Here is a 27,967-nt window from a genome sequence, read left to right on the forward strand (position 1 = left end):
TAAATAAACCTATTTTCCATAAACAATTAATTATAGATTTTCATTTATTTTAATATTTAATTAATTTTTTTCTAAATAAATAGATTCTGACCACAGTAAACAATTTTCCAATATTTTCTACATTTTCCAGGGGGGGGACATGTCCCTCCCTTGCCCCCCCATATGGGCGCCCTTGATAGATACTTATAAATATATTTATACAATAATTATACGTCATTAAATCATGTCATAATCTATTAGATCAGTGCTTCCAAACTTAGGTCGTAATCCAATATTCCAATACCCATATAAGATCAATAATGTATAATTTAAATTTTAGATATTATTCAATATGACTACTATTAAATTTTCAAAAAAAAATCTTCCTAATAAATAACAATAAATATCTAGTAAAAACAATTGTTATGAATATCATAAACAATTGGGGTAGGTAAATAATATAATTTTTATTGTTTTTTTATATATTATTATTATCTTAACGTGAATAAATAAAAGTCATATTTTCAATTTTGATCCTAAAAAATTATATTTTAAAATCACGATCACGAAAGATTGGAAACTACTGTATTAGATGATTAAATATTACACATTCTTATCATATTTAATATATATATATTACTTCGATATTCTTCACCATCGCTATAACTACATTTATAATTTTTTTCTTCGTTAATTCCATGGCTTTACTAGTTATACAATTTACATAATCATTAATCTGTAATGATACTTATCTGTTTGGTTGTATGTTGAAAAAAAAAATGTTAATTTTATTAAAATGGCTTATTGTAAAAATGTCTTACATTATAGTTGTTGACTTGTAACTTTTTTTAACCACGAACTTAAATTTGGTCCATGGACTTTCGTCTTGTTGCGGAAATATATACGTATATACTTTTTAGTTTCATTTAAATTTTACCAGACTGGCTGCCAACAGATCTTAGACGAAGTTAAACTGTATCTATGTAGAAATGTATTACCGAAAATATAGCTACTGATATAGTAATATAATAAAATATTATAAAATATAATATTATAAATATAAATATTATTTATATTATTATAATATAAATTTATAATATTATAAATAAATATAATATAATATTATATTATATAGTAATAAAGCTACTTATATAGTTTTGCTACTGATATTATACCTTCCTTACTATCACCCAAACTTCCGACATTGATTTGCATTGCTGGGTAAATAATCATGGTCATACGATGATCATTATTGTTTTACTAGGTGTAATTTACCCGTGGTGTTTTAAACATAATTTTATTTTTATCGCGATTACGTGATAATTAAATAAATACACAAAATAAACAATATCTATTAAGGGCATCCAGTATGTAAACATTAGATATGCGTATATTATACAATATATATGCATATAGCAGGTATATAAAATATTAATGAAAAATGTGAATGTAAGTATACAATATACATAGAATAATATTTTAACGAAACAGAAGTCAGTATCAAATCATTATCGTCTGTTTCAAATTGCTAAAATTAAAAATATTATAATTAAAAAATATTATATAATAAAAATAAAATATACATAATAGGTCACGGATGCGTAAAATCTACTATAGAATACTATAGATTATAACTTTTAACATTAAATTACACATACTCGTATTAGTTGGGCAATGAGTATTATCACTGATAATTTATCAGACATCCAGTTACATATTATTGTTTTGATACCTTATCAAATACGATGGTCCGTTGAAAAAAAAAATATATCTTATGAGAAATCTATTTTTATGCCCAATCGTGAACCAACAAAAGTACAAAATATTTGTTTATTAAATGGCTGCTGATATATAGCTCTCATATTATTTGTAATTGAAACTGAAACGATTGTTAAAATATACCTACATAATTGAGTGATAATAACCATCAATAATTTATTATATATATGAGTGATTTATAACCGGAGTAGGTACACTAAATACTTACTCCAAATTAATTAGTTACATGTTTATATAAACTGTGCAATTGTTCAATTAACGTTTTAATTCCCTGTTTATACACATCGTAAACTCGTGACCATCATTATATGATATAGTTATGTAGTGTAAGTTTAATATGTTTTTATGAACTATTGAACTAGATAAATTAATAAGCTAAGGAATAGATGTAATAGCATATAACCTACTTGGTAGTTTCTGTTTTCCGTCAAAATGACCCTCGCCCATTATCACCATGACCGTTTTCCGCCAGAGGTTATAATATTTTGATTTCCTCAAAAAAAAAAATAAATAAATAAAATAATGAATTATTTAAGATATTTTTTGAGAATCCTTGAACCTTTAAATTCATCAGATAATAATAACTGCGTGCCTCACCTTGTATACTATTATCTTATCTTATTACTATTATTTACATGCCCAGTGTATTTTCTAACGTATGCGCTATTAGATACATATAATTAAACAAATAGTAAGTATAAACAGTATAACTATAAATATTAATAAATAAAAACATCATAAGTTTGTTGTATAAATAATAAAATTAAATCATAAAAATTAAAATTACAAAAAACGTGCAAAAATTCAAACATATTTTAACACATTCAAAATATCAATTACATGAAAAACGAGATTTTTTGACAAATTCTAATCTAATTAAATTCTTATGAATGTATTCTTCATTCCTTATTTACCTTAAATTAATTATATTTCGTGGAGTTTTTGGTTGATAGAATGCAATACGTCGTCATGGCTTATATTGCCTTTATACTAACATCACTATTTTTTAAAAATATTAAATATAAATAAATTTATTTTAAATTTAAAAATATACATTTTATAAAATTAATTTTTAGCTTTATATATTATGCTATAAAATCTAGAGAAACTATGCAGAAAAATAATTTGCAATTTCTAAGCAGTTATAAAAAAAAAATCAAACCAAGAAATAACGTTTTAAATTTTTACTCCTTTTACTTATTTTAATACTCTTAGATAATGCATTTTGAAAAATCCTTTCTTAGAGTCTCTGAATTATACAACAAAACTACTGACCAAATAGCATACTTATAGCTTTAACAGTTCCGGCTAGACGATAATGAATCAGTTAATTAGTTATAGGTATGTTATTTTAAATGGAACATAACAATAAATAAACTGTTAAAAACTTGTCTAGATGTAATCATATTGATCATAATATTGGGCAGATACTGAGATACAGCATATGAAGTGACCTAGATATGTTATTTTCACATGGCCAACATTTTAATCAACAGATAAATATTTTTAACCGATATTATTGATATATATATATATATATATAAATAATGGTTAAGGCCCATACCTGAAACTGAAATCTATTAATTATTATTATCATTAAGTTGTTTAATTTGTTATGCAATAGTAAAATTTAATTATATTTTTACCTATTTTTACAGTGAAGTAATGGCAAACTCTACCAGTGATTACCTTTTTATTTATATACTTGGCCTGACAATTATTACAGGTAACAATTGTATCGATTGTAATGTAGTCCTCGATAATTTTTCTAAGACTCTTCATTATAAATTTACATTATTAAACTTATCTAAATATATTCTGCGATTAAAAAACTGCAAGTAATAAAAACAGAAACCTATATTTAAATAAACAGTTTTGACAAGAAATTTAAGTATAAATCTTTAAAACAATAATAAAAAAAAATTTAAGGATAACGCTTCAAAAATAAAAAAAAATAACAAAATAAGGTAAAATTTATCTATATGTAGGTTTATGGCTTAGTATTTTAAAATAAATAAATATATTTTAATTTAACAAATGTCATAATGTTTTTTGTACATATTTTTATTTATAAATTTACAATGATCATGACCATGACAACTTTTAAAAGACATTTTTTAACAAATTTTAAAATATTTTGGTAAAATATAAAAATTTAAAAAAATCCTAACCTAACTAACCTAAGGAATTTGTTTATAACAAAATTCATTTTTAAGTTTTAAGTGATAAAAAATTATTCATTATAATAGATAATCAAATTATTTAAAATATCTAAGATTTTGAGTTTTAACATAGGTATTTTCAGACACTTTTACTCGTATAACTTAGAGACGTGTTTTTTTAATGAATACAATTAAAATTTATTATGTATTCCTTTTATTTATAAATTAATAAAATTACATATTTTTTTGCAATAAATAATAATATTTTTAGCTACTCTATACATGTGTTAATTAGTAAGTAGTGTTTCTTGAATATATTATTTTTAATAATTTTAATTAATTGATTACCTTCAACTATTTTATTTAAATTTAAAACAGTTGTTTTTAAAATTATTACTATATAATTATACACGCATATTTTAAAATAATATACATTTAAATACATATATTAATAATTCCACTTGTTTTTTATAATATTAATTACCAATATCAAAAAACTAAAATTTACTGTGACATGAAATATAAATATATTACTATATTTACTGGTGGGAAAGAGATCTTGGCGAAAATCAATGACGCTCACTTCGAAATATTATTTCTCATCAAAAAATATGTGTAAAACAGTAATGTAAATAGGTTTTTAATTTTTTTTTTTTTTTTTTTATTTACACATGGAAAATAATAAAATGTGTTTATACAAAAAATAAGGATTATTACAAATATATATGTTTTGTTAGTTAATGTAAAATTAATACAAAAAGTGCAACGTAGATAATTTAATATTTTGATAAATCATGAATAGCAAAGGATAATATTGGTTTAAGTTTCGTTAATTAAATTAGTTTTAAATAAATATAAAAATGTATATTTTAGAATATTCATAAATATAGAAAATTATTCATTGGATAGTTGAAAAAGCCACATAGTAGTGGATAATAGTATAGAAGTTTAAATATTGTTTACATTAAATGTTATATAAAAAAATTTGAAAAAAATAGTTTGAGGAAAAATCAATGTTATGTATACTTGAATATTCAAATTCATAAAAATTTAAATTTCAAATGCAAATAAGCAATTAATGTGACTTACATTAAAATTTTTATGAAATATAACCCTCAGAAAAGTAATCTATTTAAGAATATTAAATTAAAACAATATATTATGTTGTTATTGAAAACAATAAGAATAAAATTATAAAATTTAATAACAATTAAAAACTATTTTAAAAATATTTATAGCTTTTGAAATCATAAGTGTTCATTTATTAATTATTAAAGCATCATTCTGTGGTTTGTATATTACGTATAAACATATTTTACATTTTAACCCATTGCGTGTGTATAATTAACTTTAAAATTATGTCTAAATGTATGATCTATATTTTTTTTATAAAATCAAATACATTTTATTATTTTAAAGTTTTGCACTGTTGCGTATACAAAAAAGCTTGTACAATAAGGCAGTTATATTTTTCTCAATTAATGCAAATTTTTCACAACTAAAATATGAACTACAAATAGTACTATATTTATTTGTAAGTTTGCAATTTATATTATAATATACACTATTCAATATTAATCATACATACAAATTGCGTTTTAAATAACGAATGATTTTGTTTTATTAATTCAATAGAACGAGCATATATGTATATCCTCAAAAATCAGTGGTACATTAATTAATTTAGCACTCTTTAACTTAACACCTAAAGTTAATCTACTTTTTTATATTAAAGTAATTATCATATTGTTAAACGGTAATCATGATTCAAGATTTCATAACACAAAAATTAACAAAAATATTAGATTATAAATACATAACATAGTACCAGACTAAACCTATATAGATAATATGACTAAATACGTGGAGACACCAAAATGTGCAGTAAAACTGTTTACTTTATTGTCGCGGTGACTCAATATATACCTACCTAATTACGTCTGTAGTGGTTGATAATAGGTATACAACTATGTACTTATATATTATGACATATACAACATTGCAAGTTATAAGTAACGTCAATCGTCATGGGAATTCAAACAAACCAAACGATGCGCTATACCCGCCAGCGTTTAACAAATATTTTTTACTCAACGCCTTATTAAGTCTTTCAAAAATCTCACCACCCCTTATTATTTTTCTAAAAAAACTAATTTTTTTTTTTAATACTGGACATATTATAATATATGTACTTAATATAATGTAAAATACAAATAGTTTTATTGTTTTACATACTTAAATCAGCCTGTTATAAATACTATAGATATACAACTATATAAGTCCATTGATATATTGACTCATTCGTCCCGTAGATGTAATATTTACATATTTTCTCGTCACGTGTCGTATATTACGCTATACAGTAAACACAAGATGCAAATTATTTATTACTGTAGGACTAGAGAAAATAACGTATTTTGTTGTTGACACGATTATTACATTAATGATTGGCGTGTATAACTCAACCATAACTACGTGTTCGTATAGACATTTACTTCTCGCCGGAAATTATGATAATACTCGTATATTATATTTATTTATCTATAATAAATTATAAATATTTATTTTCTATTGTGAATTTTATCTTATATCATCAATCGAAATTTTATATTTTTTAATTTAATACTTCACCACTTTTTATCAAAGCTAGTGTAAACTTAGCCCTTGATATAATATGTAAATAGTTTTTTCACTGATCTCTCTGAGTAACGTACCATTATAAAAATAACCCTACATACGTTTTTACTATATTAATTTATTTATTTTTTTATTGCGTTTTCATTTAATGCAAGCTTTCTCTCCCAATGGGATCCACCTTCTCATATTAAGAGAGTTTTCGAGCTTAAATATTTGATATCTTGACCCAACCTTTAATTTTACTAATTGGAGTTGATAAGGCTCGAAGGAAACATTTTAATTTATTAACTAAATCTGTAGTAGGTTTAAAACGAAGAGGAAACCAACTACTTAAACAATCCAAACAATACAAAATGAATAAAACAACATTATGCAATATACTAGATCAAAGTATTCTAATAACACAAATATCTCGGGAATTAAGACTCAGAAGCATGTGGTGCGCGTGTCGAAATTTTTTTAAATTTAACTGTTGCACCACTACGATTAATGCGCAACTGAAAAATGATACCGGCTACTTACACAAAGCCATAAAAGAGAATATGTAATACAACTAGAATGACAGTCTATCATCTTAGAACGACAGTGGATATAATTACCGATATCGCCAGTCGTTAAATATCCGTCTTTCAGGAGAGCCACCCATCACTCCAGTTCAATTATATTCTGCAACAAAAATAGCAGCAGTGAGTACTTATCATTTCCACAATGATCGAATTTGCCTCAACGCATGTAGAAAACAATAATTACCACCTGTATGACAGGCCCAGCAGGGTGCTGTCTATTAAACTGTAACATGCCGCAGTCGTACCCAAACTAATTAGATTACTAATAACACTATTTATGACCAAATTATAAACCATTGAGTCTATATCGTCGTTAGGCAATCAGGAATTGTGGCTATTGGCTAATCTGATCATCAGACATGAACAAAATGTAGCTTTTGGACGAACTAATATTCGAAGTGAACTAACATCTTGGTAGTAATTTTTCGATGAACGATTGTAGCAATCATATGATAAAAAGAAAACGTTATCATTGAACGAAAAGAAAATGTTGTGATTGGGCAAAGGATAAATCTTACCATTGGATGAAAATTTTCATGTGTGTATAGTTAATTAGTTAATACCTAATAATATAATAATAATTGAAAGAATTATAACTGGATTTTATTGATTGTTTCAAATTATTATTATTTAAGATATACCTATCTTTTTTTATTTTTTCCACTTTAAAATAACAATTTGTTTTTGAATTTTTTATATTATTATTTAATTTAATCATTTGGAAAATTACATATGACTTTTATACTATTTACCTAGTAACAATAATTTTTTTAACGTTTTCATATAATTATTATATACTTATTTTATAATTTCAACTTTTAACCCTTTATTTCGAATTCATTATTGTTATTTATTAATGATCATTTTAAATATTTCTTATAACTAGCATTATTTTTTTTTCTGAACTATTTCTTATTATTATAATATTTAAATTTTTTTTTTTTTTGGGAGGGGGAGTAAGTATTACAAAATTTCGTCGAAAAGTGGACGGTGGCCCAAGTGTGTCATTCAGTCTTTGATATTGACATTTAACGAATAACGTTACAAAATGGTGAGAGAATTCGACTGGCGCACAATTACTCTTACCTATAATATGTATAATATAATATATTATTATAGCGGTCGACCACTTAACTGTGTAAAATACATAAAAATACATACCATAATTATAGATATGGTATTATAGTTATTAGTTATATTATATTAAACATAATTTTTGAATTTACCACACTTAATATTATTGCATACACGGCGATCAGAGCGTCGAAGTCTCATGATGGACCACATAATATATTATTATTATTAACACAAGTAGTTAATATGTGCGTGCGCTGTACCCGTACAAGGTTAAGTAACACTTCAAATATGAAAGTAACCTGTCGGCAAACGGCGGGATTACTTTCTCCGCCGTCTGACATAAGTACATAACCTCGTGCAATGAGATTACCTAGCCAGAAAAAAACAAACGCCAAAATAATAACACTAAATAATAATAAACCACATGGGTATAGGAGAAAAAAATTGAAAATTTTAAATTAAACTTCCGTAGTATATAGCCATAATATAAATATACGACCAGTAAAAGTACAAATTACTATTCGTGTACTAGCCAACAGAAACCGGATATTATACCTACATGCATAATATCATCATACTAGCATGGATTTATAGAGCATAATAAATAGAGCTACAACATACCTATTATACATACTTAGCTTTTTTTTACTCGTAGACCGCAATAGGTAGCTAACCTTTTTTTAACAATTTAAAATAAATTTGATAAATTAATAAATAGTTCGTAACATGAAAAACATGAAATCACTCATTAATAACTTATCCACTAAATTAAATTAATAGATCTCTACACTATTTACATTTTATTCTGCCTAATAGGTTTTTTGAGTATGTGATGATTTAACTGTTTGTTTAAATTTTGGAGAAACGGTTAAAAATTTCAGTAATTCACGATTCCACATATACCTTTTCATCTACACGATTCCGCGCAAAAAAAATTTGTAATTGCCGGTTGTATTTAAAAAAATAATTTTAGATATTGAAAGATTTTACCCCAAATTCAAACTTATCTGAAAAATCTATACTCTACAAAACAGGGGTTCCCAACTTTTTTTTACGGAGGACTAAATCTGAGATACACTCTAGCATCGTGGGCCAAATTTTTTAAAGGAATAGAAAGATAATGAAATTAAGAATAAAAAAGATATTTTTTAATTTTAGAAAAATGAATATTTTTTTTTGATTAACGATTGTCGCCTTAAACACGATAACGCAGATAACGCAATCGACAGGGTAATCGACAACAATCAACGAAAAACCATTTATTTTATTTTAAGGTTTTATTATTTTTCTTTTACTAGGAAATACTATTGACAAATAAATAATATTTTCAAAACATCAGTTAACTTGGCAGGCCGGTTTCAAAAGCTGGATGGGCCGTAGGTTGGAGATCCCTGCTCTACAGTATACCATTTTATCTGAACTCGTCAGTTACCTGTTCGATTCTTTAACAAGTATATATTATATATTGCGATTGTATTTTTGTGTACAAGTTATTAGAAAACATTTTTAAATTTTATTCCATGTAAGTTTATAAATTAAAACTGTTATTATATTAGAGATAAATAAATAATTAATTGTTGTTGTTGGTAATAAACATTGATTTATTAGTGTTCGTAAATACGATCAACTTTTAAAGTGGTATTGATTTTTTGACAAAAATTATATCACGTTTATTCTATAAAATTTAGAAAAAACAATAGTTTAGGACTTGAAAGGTATACATAATCATCTGACAGATCTATATAATAAAATATAACCCAGAAAAAATTGTAAACGACGAGCAGAGGAATCAATTTCTAGTAAACCTATCAAAATTATTCGGGCAAGGTTACTCCAAAATCCAGAATTATCGTTATTAGATAAAAAGACACAATGACATTAAATCTGTAAGTAAAGCAATGTATGATCAACGAAGAAAAAGTTTTCCTGTATTGCCATCATCATAAAATGATGCTTTAAAACAAATAAGAATTTAAAAAACTAATAAATTTTATGTGTTTAAAAATTAACATTTTTTTTTATGCTCCGGTAAATGCAAATTTTATTTGCCTTATTTACAATTGTTAAAAATATTGATTTCTTGGCTCAATTTTGCTCAGAATTTTTTTTAATGGAACATTTGATTATCGTTTAAGTATTTTTTTTACAACTGTGCACAATACACAATTATAAAATAATACAATAATTTTTACTGACTTCTTTTTATTACAATACAATTTGATAAAAATTTAATATTATAATTATTTATTATTATTATTATTTTTTTTTTTTACTCATAACTGGCAACGTCACAGTAATTTTTGTGCAAAATTATATTTGATCAGACAAAAAAAAAATCTTTTGTACTACGAAAATGTGCAAAATTGGATAAGCAAAAAGGTATACTGTGTGAAATCATGTGTCATCCATTGTTGTTCCAAAAAAAAAGTGTAAGCAAAACAATTTTACTATATAATATACACATTTCAAACATTCTTTACAATTATTGTTGAATATTTATAAATATTTTCATAATTTATTGAAATTAAATCGCCATTTGATATCATGATAGTTGATAGTTCCACATTTTTACATTTTTAATTACTCATGAGAAATACTAAAACATCATAATAAAATAAAGGATATTAGGAGCCATTTTCTCTATCACCTTTACATAGAATCGTATGAAGAAACGATCCATTATACTTTAATCTGTGTAATAAATTGATCAAAATGTTAACAATATAACCAAAGTGATTTATATTAAAAGTTTTTCGAACAATTAAAAAATAATATAAAACGCATTTTTCTAGTTGTTATGATTTGATTGATTTATTCAGTTTGTATTCACTGTTGGGTGTGAATGTGTGATGTTAATATTAACACAGAATACAAAACATTTTATAATAAATATATTATTAATTTTTTACCTATTAAAAATATAGTACTATTAAATATTAGAGTACATAGAAGTATAAAATACTTAACAAGTATTTGGTCCAATGTTCAGATGCCACACAATCACAACGCTTAGATGATCGACAACGACTAACTTAATCATAAGTCATTGGTTATGATTGTTATGAACTTAATACAAATTGAATAAAAATTTTAAACGGCAATTCATAGTTTAATTTAATTATTAAAAAATAGTGACATAGGTATTATAAAATTATTGAAAACCAAAGTTCAGTTCAAATTAATAATTTTTATAAACACCTACCTATATAATTTTCTAAATTAAACTCAATGATCGAACTTTTTAATAAACAAAAATAGTTAAGCTGATGACTTTGTCGATTAATAAAATGTTAAGTTATTGTAAAAAATTTTTTTTTGATAAATTAGCAGAGCAAATAGTAGAACCACACAATTACAAATAACATAATAAATTATTATCTTATCATTAATAAGAAAATATACAATTGCAATAATGATGCGTACAATGAGTTGCCTATAAATACCCTTTCATTGAATAATATCGGACAAAGCTTTAAACCAAATCAAGATCGCATAGATAGCGCTGTATGATTCATATACAAATATTTATTATAATTTTATATAGTTAATATATTATTATATTATCTATTATAAAATATAATATCAGCAAAATCTTCTCCCTCTAAATATTAATAAATATCAAGTTATCTCTTTTATATGTAATAGAAACCCTATAATATTTCAGTATCATATTAATTACTAACTCGATAAAGTAAATTATATTAAATACTTGGATGTATCTATACTTTAAAAATTTGTTATTGTTTAAATTAAATTATAGAATGATTATAAACACATCATACGAAATGTTAGGTTTTATCAATAAAAATACGAAAGATTTGAGAAACCTTATTTGTTTAAAAACGCTTAGTATAACGTATGTCATTATTAAAATTTAATCTCGAATTTGAATCTCGAATCAATGGTCTTTTGTGATTACTCAAAATATAAAATTATCTTGATATTGTTTAAAATAAGTTATAAAAAAAAATTGTAAATGTATCTAATATACATACCCTAGAGATACCGTTAATATCGTTGAAAACTTTTTGAGCCTACATTCACGAAGTACGAGACATAAATTAGCAAATATTATGTTCGTTAGCGATAATTTAGAGATCAACTTTTTCATATTTTTGATTTTTTAATTTTAACTTCTCAAAAATTGAAATATGTCAATCTTTTAATGAAACGTTTTTTAATTTTGGAGCATGAAATCAAAAATGTGGGAAAATCGATCTCAAGAAGACTTGACTAGAAATTCAATTCTTTTTCAAAATTCTTATCACTTCATTGTATCAATCGGTACATTGGAAATAATATAACACGTCTATAATCCTATGTTGCACATGTATTAGACAAAGAAAGAAAATCATCACTTTCAATCCCCTTAGACTATTTTTAAATAAAAATATGTTTTAGATTATCAAATGTTACCAAGTTAAAAACTAATGAATACTTTATGTTCGCTTAAAAGGACTTTTATATTAATAAAAACTATTAATATATTTTAGTTTACAACTTATGAGTTGTGAATTGTGATTAAAATTGCTATATTTATTTTTCAGCATGCTTGAAAACAATATTCCAATAACGTAAACTTTTTTAAAGAAGCCTTAATAATATAGTTAATATAACAAATTAAATTTTTATAATCTACTAAAATAATTAGCGCCTTTAAGCTGTAAAATGATGAGTTGTCCTATATACAAATATACAATATAAACATGAAATTTTGAAGTTATTATCCAATTAAATCTAATGAATTTCATAAAATATACCATAAACATATTAAACTATTAATAAATCTTTTTATACGTATCTGGTTGAATTAAATAATCAGCTAAAATAATAATGTTATATAATATAAAACACAAGCCTATTAGGTGTAACAAATGGGAATGAATTTATACTTTTAATTCATCGATTTTTAAATATAATAGTTTTGGTTAACTAGGTCACAACTTACAATTCATTATTAAGTATTAATACCTATATATTCGTTATTTTATTAGTTTTGACTAAATATTATTAAGTATACTATATTTATATAATACTGAAATTCACTATTGACTTTAATGTTTTTGTCAAATATACGTAACAGTAGGTATATTATGCTATTTATAGTCAATGATAATAGGTGGAAAAAATATGTTAAAAAGTTATATACTTTATACATTTTTAATAATTCTATACTTAATGATATCTAATACATACTTATACATAAAAATACCTAATATCTGGTTATATATTTGAAGGAAATAACGACATTGTGAATCCATATAGATAATTACCACCATTCTATACAATCTATCAGTAAATATAATATATATTATATTAGTATTCATTCAACTATACCGCCATTTTTGTTATTTGTATTTGTTATATTGAACAATCAGATATACCGTAACCTATTTTGGCTATATCATATATCGTACAGACATATAACATATGTTTAACAATATGCATATATGCTACTTATATATAAAGTTAATTAGAAATATATATATGTAGGTTTTTTTAATTTTTAGTATAGACATGTACACGCATGGTTTGATGACAATATATAATATTGAAAATATAAAAAATGAATTTCGGCACAATTTCAACTAAGTGTATGCTAACATTGCTAACCTTAACAGTTAACACCATTGGAGAATTAAAATATTATACAAAGCATATAATATGCTGGTAAACATAATTGAGTAAAAAAGTTAGAACATTTAAATATAATATAGGTAAAATGATGTATTTAAAACAGAACACTCCTAGTTATTTTAAACGGTTGATGTTTTTTCAAAAACAAAAACAAAATAATTTTATAGTATTTTAAGTGCTTATAGTACAGTACATTACATTTATTTTTTCAGTTAACTAACTTTAAGTTACATTTTAGCAAAATAACTTAAGAAAAATCCCATATTAATATATTATAATACTTTATAACTCATTGAACTTGTTAAGCGGTAAGATGTTATAGCCATACATTTTAACACTGTACCTAGAATAAAGGATATAAATAAAGAATAAAATCTCATAAATACTTCAAAAATTTAACAAAAAAATAAATAAATAACCAATATTTAAGAATTACAGTAGTACAATTTTTATTTTAAAAACAGTTAAAAAAATCAAGATTCATTGCAAACAATTGTTTTCAAAATATAATTAACTTAAATTTAATACCTATTTTATTTAATAAACTAGGTACCCTGTTTAACGTGTTGCCTCAGCAATACTTTGGTAGGCGAGTAATCGTAGTTAAAGTGTTAATTGTTTATTATAAAACGCCTCATTATAGTACGATATAATTTTTAAAAAATGTTCACTTCAGACACTTCAGTGATTACTAAATATACTCGTACATTGAAATAAATCATCCAATATAACTTAAAATTGCATAGAAAAAACGTGCATACGTTTGATGTTTAAATATCCAATAAAAACATATATTAGAAAAAAATGGCACATATCTTGGAATAGCCAGAATACTAAACTAAACCAGATCAAGTCAACAACCTCAATCGAAAAGAATAAACCGCTTTAAATCGTAAATAGGACATACTAGACTTACCCATGGATATCTCATGTCTAATGACGAACCCCCCTTCTGTGAAGACCGTGGCCAACTCCTCACCGTCAAACACATCTTGACTGAATGTCATGTTTGCGACCAGAAGCAAATGGACCTCAACTTGACCGAAACCCTCGACTCAACTCTCGGACCACAACCCGATCAGAACGAAAAAATGCTTAAACTAACTAATTTAATTAACAAAATATAATTGTATCTATGAATCTATGAACCTTATGTATATTATCTAAATTGTTATTAAGAATTGTGAACCAATGGCCTTCGCTGCCGAGTTGTTTTAAGATCAATAAAAAAAAAATAAAAATATATCCAATGTCGTAAAAATTTGGATTTCAATCGTTCAAAAAAAAAAAAAAAAAATGTATTTAATTTAGGTAACATTTCAATTTTTTACTTGTAAGGAAGTAAAATATTGAATTTAAGCGTTTGTTACCCTTTTACCTCTAATTGAACATTAATGATATTTTGATGTATTTTATATGTTTCCTATAGTGGATTACACGGAATAATTTTTAATTGTCATCCATTTTTACATTATACAACCTTACCTTATAGGTGGATGCAGGCCCTCCACGTCAAATTTTAGACCACTGTATTAAATGTTTTGCAAGCTCTATGCAGAAAACTTCCAATAATAAAATTTACCACTAATTATTAAAAGTCAAGAGGCAAGAATATTAACCATTTTAAATATATTAATATAATTTTTATTAAAATATTATTTAAATAAATAGGAAAAAACTTTTTGATTAGACTTCATGGAATAATAAATATACCTATATTATAATTTTTATTTAATGAATATATTACAGTTTACATGGAAAACGTGTATCTAAAGATTGATTTTTTTTACTCTTAATCAACCAATCCCAAAGAAATAATTGGCGATTATTTGATGATTTCGTATAAAGCAAAAATTTAGTAAAAGATTTACCATTTATGTCTTTTGGTAAATATTTTACATAATTAACTAATTCACGGAATGTTGGTAGCGACAAATAATCGTTAAATGAACTGATTTCGTAATGGAAATTGGCCACATTGCAAAGTCCTTTAACTTTATGGATGTCACCAATTTCGGTGTAAACAGATGTTTTTTTTCACGTTAATTAGAATTAATATTACTCGAGAAAACATTGAAACAATATTGGTTTCATCTGTATTAACGATAATCACAAGGTCTGTATCTAATACAGTCACACGGTTGAATTGTAAATATAAAACATGTCAGTCTCTAAAAATTCGTGTAATTTAATGACGGCTCTTTGCTTTATACATAATAGAATAAAATGAATGAAATTAACGGTGAACAATACGCGCAGCATGTGTATAGAACAATTTACAATATTGATTAAATCTAGCCAAGTAATTATAAAAATAGTACTAAAAAAAATAGAAAATAAATAAAAATAATATAGCATTCTGTACACAATAAATTCTAGATATATTGGGTATTTTTTTTTAGATATTTTCCACAAGTAAAAAAAAATATTTATATAAAATCTAAAATATATAAGTAATAAATATATCAAAATATCAAAAATTACAAATCCATTTTAACGGACTCCTAAAAACTTTTTCCACTGTATTCCAAGTCCGAGCGTAGAAACCTCTTTTTGTGAAAACTGTGGATAAATGACTGAGTGAGTCCTCAACAATATCCTTAGCAACACATTATTTTGAAGATAGTCGCCAATAGAACCTATGTAGGTTTATCAATGTAATATTGTTTCATCCAGTTGAGCTTTTACAAATGTCAAACTAGTTTACATTATTATAATGATGTAAAAATTAAAAATGTAAGTTAAGGTTTATTAGTGACTAGTATTATTTGATGACCTGTCTAAATTTACAATGAACTATAAAAATTGTTATTTTATTATTTATAGGCATATTGTTTAAATCAAAAATCTGAATACAAATTAAACTTAAGTATTAAATTTTTTACGAATGAAACGTTTTTATAATATGCAATAATGATAAAAATGAATGGGCGATTTTGCTTGATGACGTCATATCCGCAAATGTGTTGTTACACTGTCTCAGTCTATCGCTTAGGTGTATAGCAAATATTATGTTCAGAAAAATCCATTTTACACTCTATTATTTTTAATGTTAGAGTAAATTAACCTTATATTAAATTTAAAAGTGAGATTATTAACTAGGACCACGCGTAGGATTTTTAAGATATTTTAATTTTCAAGTAAGTTATGAACATTTTATAATTGTACAATTTTTTTTTTTTAAATTACTAATATTAATGTTTAATAAAAAAGGGCATAGATATAGACATAGGTACAAGTACAAGTTTTTGTATCAAAATTATGTATTTATTATATGTATTAGTATTATTAGTTGTCATTTAAAATAAATACAATATAATTTTGAAGTCTCTCGCCAAACAGTAATGTTAATATTAATTAATTATTTATAGATTATGGATTATGTAATGTTAATTAAATTTAACATGTACCTATATCAGCATATCGCTAATAACACTCATTCACGGATTCTAGATTTCAATGAAAAGTTCTGTCAACAATATAATAATTGTGTTTATTTTGTAATAATCATTTAAATATACCTAAGACTTCTAAAATAAATTTTATTTTCTAATAATCACAATCTTAATCTTTATTTTTAAATAATTTACTATTTTTTATTTTATGCTTATTGTTTATAAGTCACATAGTTATTCTATAAGCATGATTACGGATAACTTAAAGTCGAGGTATATGTATTTTATTGATATCAAAATATCTTTCTTAAATTATAGACAAGCATAAAATAATTGTCTGTACTACCATAGTCACACACTTGCATCAATTGTATTCTATTTAAATAAGCTACTGATTGCCACGTTGATATTGATATATGATCGCAGCGTCCTTCCGGGAAAATTCTTGGAATTTTTCTTATTTATTATTTGAAACGAATTATTATCACTTCTTCAATAAAGGTAGGTCAAAGGTTAAATGTCAACTTGTGATTACTTCCGGAACTGGCAGTCGCGTGTTACATAACGGTATTTAGAAAAACTATATCCATAACTGCTAAATCGATTGTTTGAATACTAAGCGATTGCCGCAGAAAATCATTTTCAATAATTCACAGTATATTTTTTCTTTATTTACAATTTTCACAATCTGTAGTGATTAATTAACAATCAATTTAAAATAAATAGCAACTAATTATTAATAGATGGTGTATGGGTCACACATCATTTAATATATTATGAGAACCTAAATAGTTAAAAATAAAAAACGCAATCGCATACGCGATGCGTTTTACTGTTTTTTGTTTTGTACCTATTCCCTTAAAACGACAGCTGCTCTTTTACTCAATAATAATAACAAAGATAATGACACGTGGTGAGCCTGTAGCAAATATAAATTACGTCTTCCATTCTTGTAGTTGCTCACTGGGTGGTACATCAGTTAAACAAAAACTTTATTGTCTGCAACTGGTTGTATATTCCTTGGTTCGCGACGTTATGTAGTTAAGAGTGCTTGTAAATCGTAGGTACGGAAAAAGTCAAGCTATGATGGGCAACGACCGTGTCTGCATCGTCACGGCTAATACCTAATTAATACTTTCGATCTTCGGAACCTCAAAAGACTTAACACCATAATAATGGTAAACATTATGGTATCCCCGAGATTCACGATACAGAATATATTGTAACAAATCTAGGCTACCGATAATTTCGCGTCCGTCGTTTCGGACGCACTGTCACCACCACCCACAATATCGCGGTTGCCTCTTCCACTTTCCACAGTTTCCAGTCGACGTGTGTACGACTAAAATTGTAGTAACAGTAGTCAGTACTGCAATAAACAGTAGTACTGTGGTAGTGTGGTAGTCTAGACAGTCTAGTACTTATATAGTTAGTTATTAGCATCGTGTGATTGTAGGTTTGCTGACAACCAATATTAATTTGCGCGGTCGTTTCTCCCGAGTCCGCGACACCGTCTTCATAATATTAATTCTTACCCATAATAAAGATGAGCTCGTCGAATCCGCGATAAATACATCGCTCGTACTTAAATTAATCTAAACACACATTGACACAGCATCCTGTTGCCGTTCTAGAAGATAATAATATTACCATGGCCACTCGAGACGAACCTGGAATCGTGGATTTCGTTCTACTGGACGAGATCACGATTGAGAGATTCATGGAAAACCTGACTTTAAGGTAAGTGTAGAACGTTCGGTGGTAAACTATGATAATGAGTAACAAAAATTTCGCCCCGGTGAAAGATTTAAACGAGAATAATATTGTCATTTACTCGTCAGTCGTCAGTCACTGATAATATACTTTTATGATTATGGCTATACGTTATACCGTTAACCGTTCAAAAACTACCCTCCGCCCACGATTATGTGCGCCACAGTACACCCGCTCGTGCGATTGGTCGGTACCGTCCAATCGACGGAGTGCCCTCGAAAATTTTGAGATAATTTTTGAATTTCCCTCTGAAAATCTAAACGCAAACATTGAATTCGCAGATATCTAATCGACTGGCCAGATAAGGCTGTCGACTAATTATGACAAGTATTAATATTTAATATAATATAATATATTATTTTATAATTTATACGTATACTAACGTAACGCGGTACAGGCATTGTTTATTGTGTCATTGAATAATTACCACGATGATGTCATACTTACATTGCAATACACATATATTAAGCGTATTGTGTATGCATGCAGTGGTGGAAATAATACGGTATCATAACATTCATAAATATTAAAATTCCTACGTCGTCTGAGCTTATAAGGTTTTCTAACAGAAAATAAAATATAAGTATCCCTACATAGTACTAGTCATACTACTTGAGAATTGAGATATGACTAATCAATCATTGAATATTATCCTGTATACATGTAACGATGAGTACCTACATTCTCGACGGAAATATATTTATACATTTCACTTGAGACTAATTTTAAATAATTGTATCAACAATAATTATTACGGTAGTACATTACATATTATTATATATTAATTTATTATCATTAATTATTCGCTGATAATAATTAAGAATAACAATTTAATAATCCTTTTTAGATTGTTTTTTAATGAGTTTTTTATTTTTAATCTCCAACAAAAATAAACTACCGATTTAATATACAAACGAAATATTTTTCGAAACAAACAAAAAATTATATTTATTGTAAACGGTTATAATCATGTTATAGATAGGGTACTTCGTTAACGTTTTTTAATATTGCTCACTGCTAAAAAATGTATAGCTAACCGTATTTATTCGTATAATAATGTTTTACTTTATTAGTTGAAGAATTCACTGTTTTCTAACTTATTTATGTGCTTACACATTTAATGTTCAATTGTTATAAACATGTGGGTAGATAAGTATATCTATTTTTTTTTCATGTATTAATGTATATTGTTATAATTTACTTTGTAACAGTTACAGTTCATTACTTTTACATAATTTTTAATTTTATGAATCTGATTTTTCTATTTTAAACATCGCATTTATTCATAATATATTTATATTTCTATAAGATATTTACAATTTATTTGTAGGAACAATAATCATATTGGATTAACTTAACTTTTATTCTTTTACATAATAAGTACCTAGTTCTAGTAACAATAATTTTAAAATAAATTTATAAATATATGTACCTCACTAATATTTATTTTAAATTACGTTTGTAGGTAATGCAATTTCCTTTAGTCCCTTTTCAAAGAAAAAATAAAATTATATACTATATAATTAGTGTTATAAGTATATTGAATAGTGAATATAGTAAACTTAGTTTATTTAATCCTATTTTCTTGTTTAGGTATAATATTTATGTATGTTTTTATAAATGTATAATATTAAAAAAAAAAAAACACTAATCCAAGATTTGTATTACAATATCTTTTTTAAGGGCACAAATCAATACACAAATAGTTTAGTAGAAATTATTTTAACTATAAAAATAAAACATAAAACTATTAGACTTAATTTATCAAATATATGCCTCATAAAACTGTGATAACCCTATGATTAATAATTATTAAATATTATTATACTCATTGTGATATGAATTAGTATTATTTTATTTTATTGGGATCATTAGAGTATATTGCTTTTGAGTATACATTTTTTCTTTTTGTATTAAGATAATCATTCTTTGCATTACATAAAACAATTTATAAATCGAATAAAGTTAATAAAATAAATTAAAATAGATAATTTAAATTTAAAATGATTACCTAGTTGTAAATTCCAACAAGATTGAGTATTATTTGTAAGCATTAGTGTTTGACCTGAGAACATATAATTATATTTATAATGAATTATATATATATATATATATATTTACATGGTTAAATAAACCATTATATTGTGTTCTATTGAAGTAGGTATCAAATTAAACTGTAGAATATTCTATATTCTAATGTTTAATTTCATATATTATATCCTCTTGGCAGTCAATGTCAACAACTGGTTTTTTATTTCTTACTTTTCTAACTATGTGCTATGCCCTTATTAGAACAATCGTCTGCAATGAAAGCTAATCAAAATATTTTATATATTTGTATCATTTATACTATCTCTAAACAATTATGAATTGAGTGTATATAAAGCTAATTTCTACTTTCAAATGGGTTGTTATTTAAACATTTATAATTTTATAAGTTATATACACATTACTTTACACGGTAAAATTTAAACTATCTTAACTCAACCATCAACATATAAATATATTTATTTTTTTATTTCCATGCCTTACTGTTTATTATTTAAATAGTAATATATTGCATGGAAAGATATATCATATTATTATATAATGTACATACATTTGATAAAATATTAATAAATACATTTTGTTAATAAATAAATATACGATTTGTATTTATATATTGTTTAAATTAATTAATTTAAAATTTAAAGATAAGTAATTCCTACATAACTGGATACGAAGATATTATTTATTTCTATTACATTTAAATAAAAAAATGATTTTATATTTGTTTATTTGACTTGTTTATTAATTCAAATTTAGTTACTATTATTATTAAAATATTAAGGAATGCATTACACATTTTCAGATTCTTACTTAAAGGTTCAATCATTTAATTAAGAACCTATTGAAATTTTGTAAATATATCTTATTTATTTATCAAACATAACAATTTTAAATAGTTTTATTTCACTTTATATTATTATTTTGGCTAATTAAATTAAAATTATCATAACTAATTGCATAATATCATAATACAAGACATTTAAAACACACTCTATTTTGTGATACCTACCTACCTATTTATTTTACACTGATAATTTCTTGAAGTTTGGTAAAAAAAAAAAAACCCACAAGTATTGGTGTATGAACATGACAAAAGCTACAAATCTTAAAAAAGACCTTGTACTTTTATTTTCATATTTTGTTTAGAATCTAATATTGTTTATAATTTTAATAAATAAAAGCTATAAAAAAATATATAGTTGTAGTTTGATTAATTTTTTAGATTATAGGTCTTTCATAAACATTAACACTGAGACTTCATACATACTTAACCAACACTGCTGAATGTCAACCAAAAAATTAATAAATTATTGAGATTAAATTTAATAAATCTTGAAGGTTTTAATTTTAATTATAACAAAACAGTCAATTCTGTTATTGCAACTACTCCAAAAAAATAACTATTATATTATTTTAAGACAATCATGTAATCTACAAGACAACAGAGTATTGTATGATCTTCATAACAAACCAATTACTTACCTGCAATATGCTTAGGTTATTTTTATTTTTGTACAGATTTTTATATTAACATGTTAACTGCATATCATTTTTAAGTATATATGTTGCGATTTTAACAAAAACCAATGGTTTAATTGTAACATATTAATCAAATTGTAGTAAATTTAATAATAAAGTAAAATATGATGCCAGTGTCATTAAACACATGCAAACAATTTTAATAGACATCATTTGGAATTTTGGAATCATTTATAGTAAAAAATTTAAACTACATTGTTTCTTAAATATAATTTAGATTTATGACCTACATACCTCATGTTTTTAATAGAGTACTTTATGGAAAGTCATAGAAATTTTTCTAAATTTAGATTTTTTATGTGAAAAATTATTCATATTTTCTTCTGCTCTTTAACTATTTCTTTATTTATATATGTACATTTTTTTACTAGATTTAACTCTGGTTTTATATATACCTACATTGGAGAAGTCTGTATTTCTGTAAATCCATATCGCACTTTAAACATCTATGGTCAAGATTACATAAATCAATATAAAGGTAATATTTTTTAATTTAAATTATATTTACAAAAATGTATGAATTTTATGCATTGTTTTTGGATTTTTGCCCATTTTTAATTGAATTTATACACTTTGTACGTTTTGCATGAAGGAAGGGAAATTTTTGAAAACCCTGCACATATATTTGCAATTGCTGACTCTGCACACCGTAGCATGAAAATGCACAGACAAGATTCTTGTATTGTTATTAGTGGTGAATCAGGAAGTGGTAAAACTGAAGCATCTAAGATTATAATGAAATATATTGCTGCAGTCACCAACTTAACTGGTCAACAAGAAGTAGAAAGGTAAAGTACATCTCCAATTTAGAGAAATTATTTTTAATTTTAATGTTGGTTAACATTTTATAGAGTAAAGAACATCTTGATTCAATCAAACATAATTTTAGAGACATTTGGAAATGCTAAGACCAACAGAAATGATAACTCTTCTAGATTTGGAAAATATATGGATATCAATTTTGATTTTAAAGGAGACCCAATTGGCGGACGAGTTATTAATTATTTACTTGAAAAATCTCGTGTTATACAACAACAACTAGGTGAACGTAATTTCCATAGCTTTTATCAGGTAGGTTATAAAATTAAAATGACTTGAGATTATTTGTCTAAGTATATTTATATTATTTAGGCATTAGGAAATACAACACATAAGGAAGCTAGCAATTTAGGGTTGAATCCAGATCCTCAACATTATTTTTATACAAGGCAAGGAAAATCTACAATTACACCAGCTGATAAATCTGATTTTCAAGCTACCTTAAGTGCTTGTAAGACACTTGGATTTTCAATGGTCGATATTAAAACAATTTGGAAAATTGTTGCTGCTATCTTACATTTAGTAAAAAGATTTTTAAATTGCCAATAATAATAATTTAATAATTTATCACACCATTATTTTAGGGAAATGTAACGTTTTCAACTACTGATGATGATAGTATTATAGTGACTAATTTTCATAATAATCCAATTGAACAAGTATCCAAGCTGTTAGAGGTTGACACTAAAGATCTCTTAACTGCTCTTAGCAAGCGTATAATTGCAGCCAATGGAGAAGTATTGCAAAAAGCTCACACTTTATCGCAAGCTGAAGTTGGCAGAGATGCATTAGCAAAAGTATTATTACAACTATTAATTTTCCCACTGTAAAAACATTATTTTAATTTTATTATTACTGTAGGCAATTTATGATCGGTTATTCACTTGGATAGTAAGTAAGGTCAATGAAGCATTAATACCATATATTGAAAATGATAAGTACAAAGGAGGAACTGTAATTGGAGTATTAGACATTTATGGATTTGAAGTATTTGAGCATAATAGCTTTGAACAATTTTGTATTAATTACTGTAATGAAAAGCTCCAACAAGTGTTCATAGGTATTTATTGATTAAGAATTATTTATTATTAATTTTTAATATTTAATTAAAATAAATTATAATTTATATAAAATTATACATATGTATATTAATAAGCAAATTTTATGTGTTAACATGTCTTATATTTATTATTTCATCAATAGATTTGGTTTTGCGTCAAGAACAGGAAGAATACAAAAAAGAAGGCATAGCTTGGTTAGAAATTAAATATTTTAATAACCAAGTAATTTGTGATCTTGTGGAAAAGCCACATCAAGGTATGATTGCAATTATGGATGAAGCTTGTCTGAATGTAGGCAAAGTAAACGATGAAGTATGTTGATTAATAAAAATAAATATTATTAAATTTAATAATTAATATGCATTTTTTTATTAAGATGTTATTAGAAGCCATGGACTCAAAACTGTCAAACCATAAACACTATTCTAGCAGGCAGGTGAACACATTGGACAAAGATTTGAAACATAAGACTCAATTTAAAATTTTGTAAGAAATAAATCATTTTAATACAAACAAGAAAAATATTTTAATTATTATTATTATAATTATTTAAAGACATTATGCCGGTGATGTAGTGTATAATATTTATGGTTTTTTGGAAAAAAACAAAGATACATTATTTCAAGATTTTAAAAGACTGCTTTACTCTTCAAAGAACCCAATTATTAGAGATATGTGGCCCGAAGGAGCCTTAGATATAAAATCTGTAAGCATAAATTGTTTTTGTAATTTGTTTATATGTAGTTAATAATTTTAATTGCATTGCTTTCCAAAGACAACAAAAAGGCCAGTAACTGCTGGAAGTGCATTTAAAACATCAATGATCGCTTTGGTTAAGACATTAAATAGTAAAATGCCGTATTATGTGAGATGTATAAAACCAAATGAAAACAAAGCTCCTGTTGGAATAGATTATAAAAGAGTAGTTCATCAAGTTTCTTATTTGGGTCTGTTAGAAAATGTCAGAGTACGAAGAGCTGGATTTGCTCATAGACAGCCTTATAGTAGATTCCTTAAAAGGTAAATGATTTTGTACATTATGTCCTCCAATCAAAAGCAAACAATAATATATTATAATGTTGTATTTTTAGGTATAAAATGATAAGTGGTTTTACATGGCCTAATTATAAATGTAGTGACAAAGAAGCCACCAGAGCATTAATAGATGAAAATCATTTTTCAAATGATGTTAAGTATGGAATATCAAAATTATTTATTAGATCACCTCAAACATTATTTGCCTTAGAGAAGGTATGTAAAATTACTAAGTACTTAACAATCAAATACATTATTTATTTGATGATATTTTTTCAGATGAGAGCAGAATTAATTCCAGCTATTGTTGTACTATTGCAAAAACAGTGGCGAGGTGCTATTTGTCGTGCTAAATTTCGTAAAATGAAAGCTGCCTATTTTATAATTAAGTTTTATCGGCGTCATAAAATTCGTACTTACCTCAAATCTGTCTTAGAAGCTCACAGGTTAATTAAACATGTTTATTTTTTATTAATCTTGTTGTTATAATTAATCAATGAATCAATGTGTTTTCTATAGAACTTGTGAAATGAATGTACATCATAAAGAATCAATAATTTGGCCACGTACAAATTTTGCCGTGCGTCAATTAGAACCTTCGTTAAGATATATATATAAACGATGGAAGGCTTATAAACTTTTGAGCCCCTATCCTAGAAGTGAATGGCCACAGTTGAGATGTAAAATATATGCTGCATCTTTATTATGGGGAAAACGGCCAAGTTGGGGTGCAAATCGTATGTGGAGAGGTGATTATCTTTCATCACCTACAGAAAACATAGAAAGTGCTAATTATACGGTTGCATTGAATAACCTTAAGAATTCTGATCGATTTAATCAGGTACTGATATAATATTTAGAATTATCAGTTTATTTACATTATAATATTAATTTTATTAACAAAATATTAATTAGGTTTTGTTTTCGAGTTTCATTTATAAAATGAACCGTTATAATAAATGCGCAGATCGTGCAATATTAATAACTGATTGGGCAGTTTACAAGTTGGACTTAAAAAATTTCAAACCAATGAAAAAAGGAATGCCTATACAAGAAGTAAAAATTTTGTAATAAAAACATAGTAGACATATAATAAAAAACTTATTGTTAGGTAACTGGAATGAGTGTAAGTCCGGGACAAGATCAACTGGTTGTAATTCATTCTAATCGTGGAAATGATTTTGTCGTTACTTTAAAACCAACAGCTGACATTAATGAAGACAGAATTGGTGAACTTTTAGGAGTAATCAGCACTAGATATTTCCAGTAAGAAAAATTAAATTTATGTCTAATACAGAGTACTTAACTTGTATTAAAATAAAATAAAAATTATTAACTAATATTTTTGATGTATTTTATACCTGGTTATACATTTTTGTACTTTATTTTTGAGATAGCAATACAATTATAAATAATTTAAAAAATTGTATTATTTTAGGTTGAGGAATTCTGAGTTACTGGTGAATGTGTCCAACAAATTTAATTGTATGTTAGGCAAAAAATCTCGAATGCTTAGAGTTGAAGTCAACCCACAAACATCAACTGCAAGTTTTAGAAAAGATGATAATGGTGGTATTGTTTACATCATACCACCAAATGTTGCTGTCCACCCATTTATTAAAGCATGAATTCCATATTTTTTTTTTTTTTTATTATTTTATGCTTTAAAAAAATAATCAAGTACAAAGTTAAAAATGAAAATAATAATTTATTTTTGGAAATAAACTCAAGGGCATTTTAGTTTTAATAACCATTGAGTGTATCTAAACTCTGAACAAATTTTAAATTTATTTTAAAAGAATTTATTCTTATGTTATTTAAAAAATAAACTAACAGGGTGAATTTAATTTAGTTATTATTTTAAATAAATGATTAACAAATGTTGCCATTGGAATTTTGTGCCTTATATTAATTTATTAAACTGTGATTTCTAACTAGTTCAATTATATACTTCATTATTGTTTGTATGTGCAATTATACTATTTCATAATCATATTTTTAATTTTCATCACATTATTTTATCTTAATTAATTATTAATTTTAATTCTTTTAGGGAACTATTTAATTATTTTGTTTTTGTATTTGTATGATATTTAGTTTAAGCAGTTGAACTTATAACATATCAGCATTATTCAAATTTGTATAATTTTTTACTTTATTAATTTATTTATATAGTTATTTAAAAAAAAATAGTTGTTTGTAATAACTTATAAGATATAGTATATTTTTTAAATATTTATTATATGTTTACTTGTATGTGTTTAAAAGCTCTATTGATAAATATATTTTATTTTTTATTTAATATTACATTTTTGATTAAATTTTTCAATATGTCATTCAGAAATAATACAAAAATTATCTCTAAATTCTCATAACAAAAATTATTTTTGTATAATTAAATGAAAGAAATTTAGTATATTTTTTGTTTCAATTATCCTATTTAATGTATTACCTACATA

At 24.9% G+C, this 27,967-nt stretch overlaps 1 protein-coding gene across 1 annotated transcript; it reads left to right on the forward strand.

The window, feature by feature from the left end:
* The first annotated feature begins 18,883 nt into the window (after positions 1–18,883).
* On the forward strand, positions 18,884–27,511 carry LOC112593211 (myosin-IA). The gene is made up of 17 exons (XM_025337559.1): positions 18,884–18,972; positions 22,965–23,071; positions 23,186–23,381; positions 23,445–23,664; positions 23,725–23,934; positions 23,997–24,209; positions 24,274–24,472; positions 24,616–24,785; positions 24,850–24,959; positions 25,029–25,179; positions 25,249–25,493; positions 25,565–25,724; positions 25,788–25,954; positions 26,028–26,349; positions 26,424–26,564; positions 26,620–26,774; positions 26,947–27,511. The coding sequence occupies exons 1-17, from the start codon at positions 18,884–18,886 to the stop codon at positions 27,134–27,136; spliced, it is 3,045 nt and encodes a 1,014-aa protein (XP_025193344.1). The 3' UTR covers positions 27,137–27,511.
* The last annotated feature ends 456 nt before the right edge of the window (positions 27,512–27,967 follow it).

The sequence above is a fragment of the Melanaphis sacchari genome, unplaced genomic scaffold (genome assembly GCF_002803265.2).
Source record: "Melanaphis sacchari strain LSU unplaced genomic scaffold, SCAv2.0 Contig1_pilon_pilon, whole genome shotgun sequence".
Lineage (NCBI taxonomy): Eukaryota > Metazoa > Arthropoda > Insecta > Hemiptera > Aphididae > Melanaphis > Melanaphis sacchari.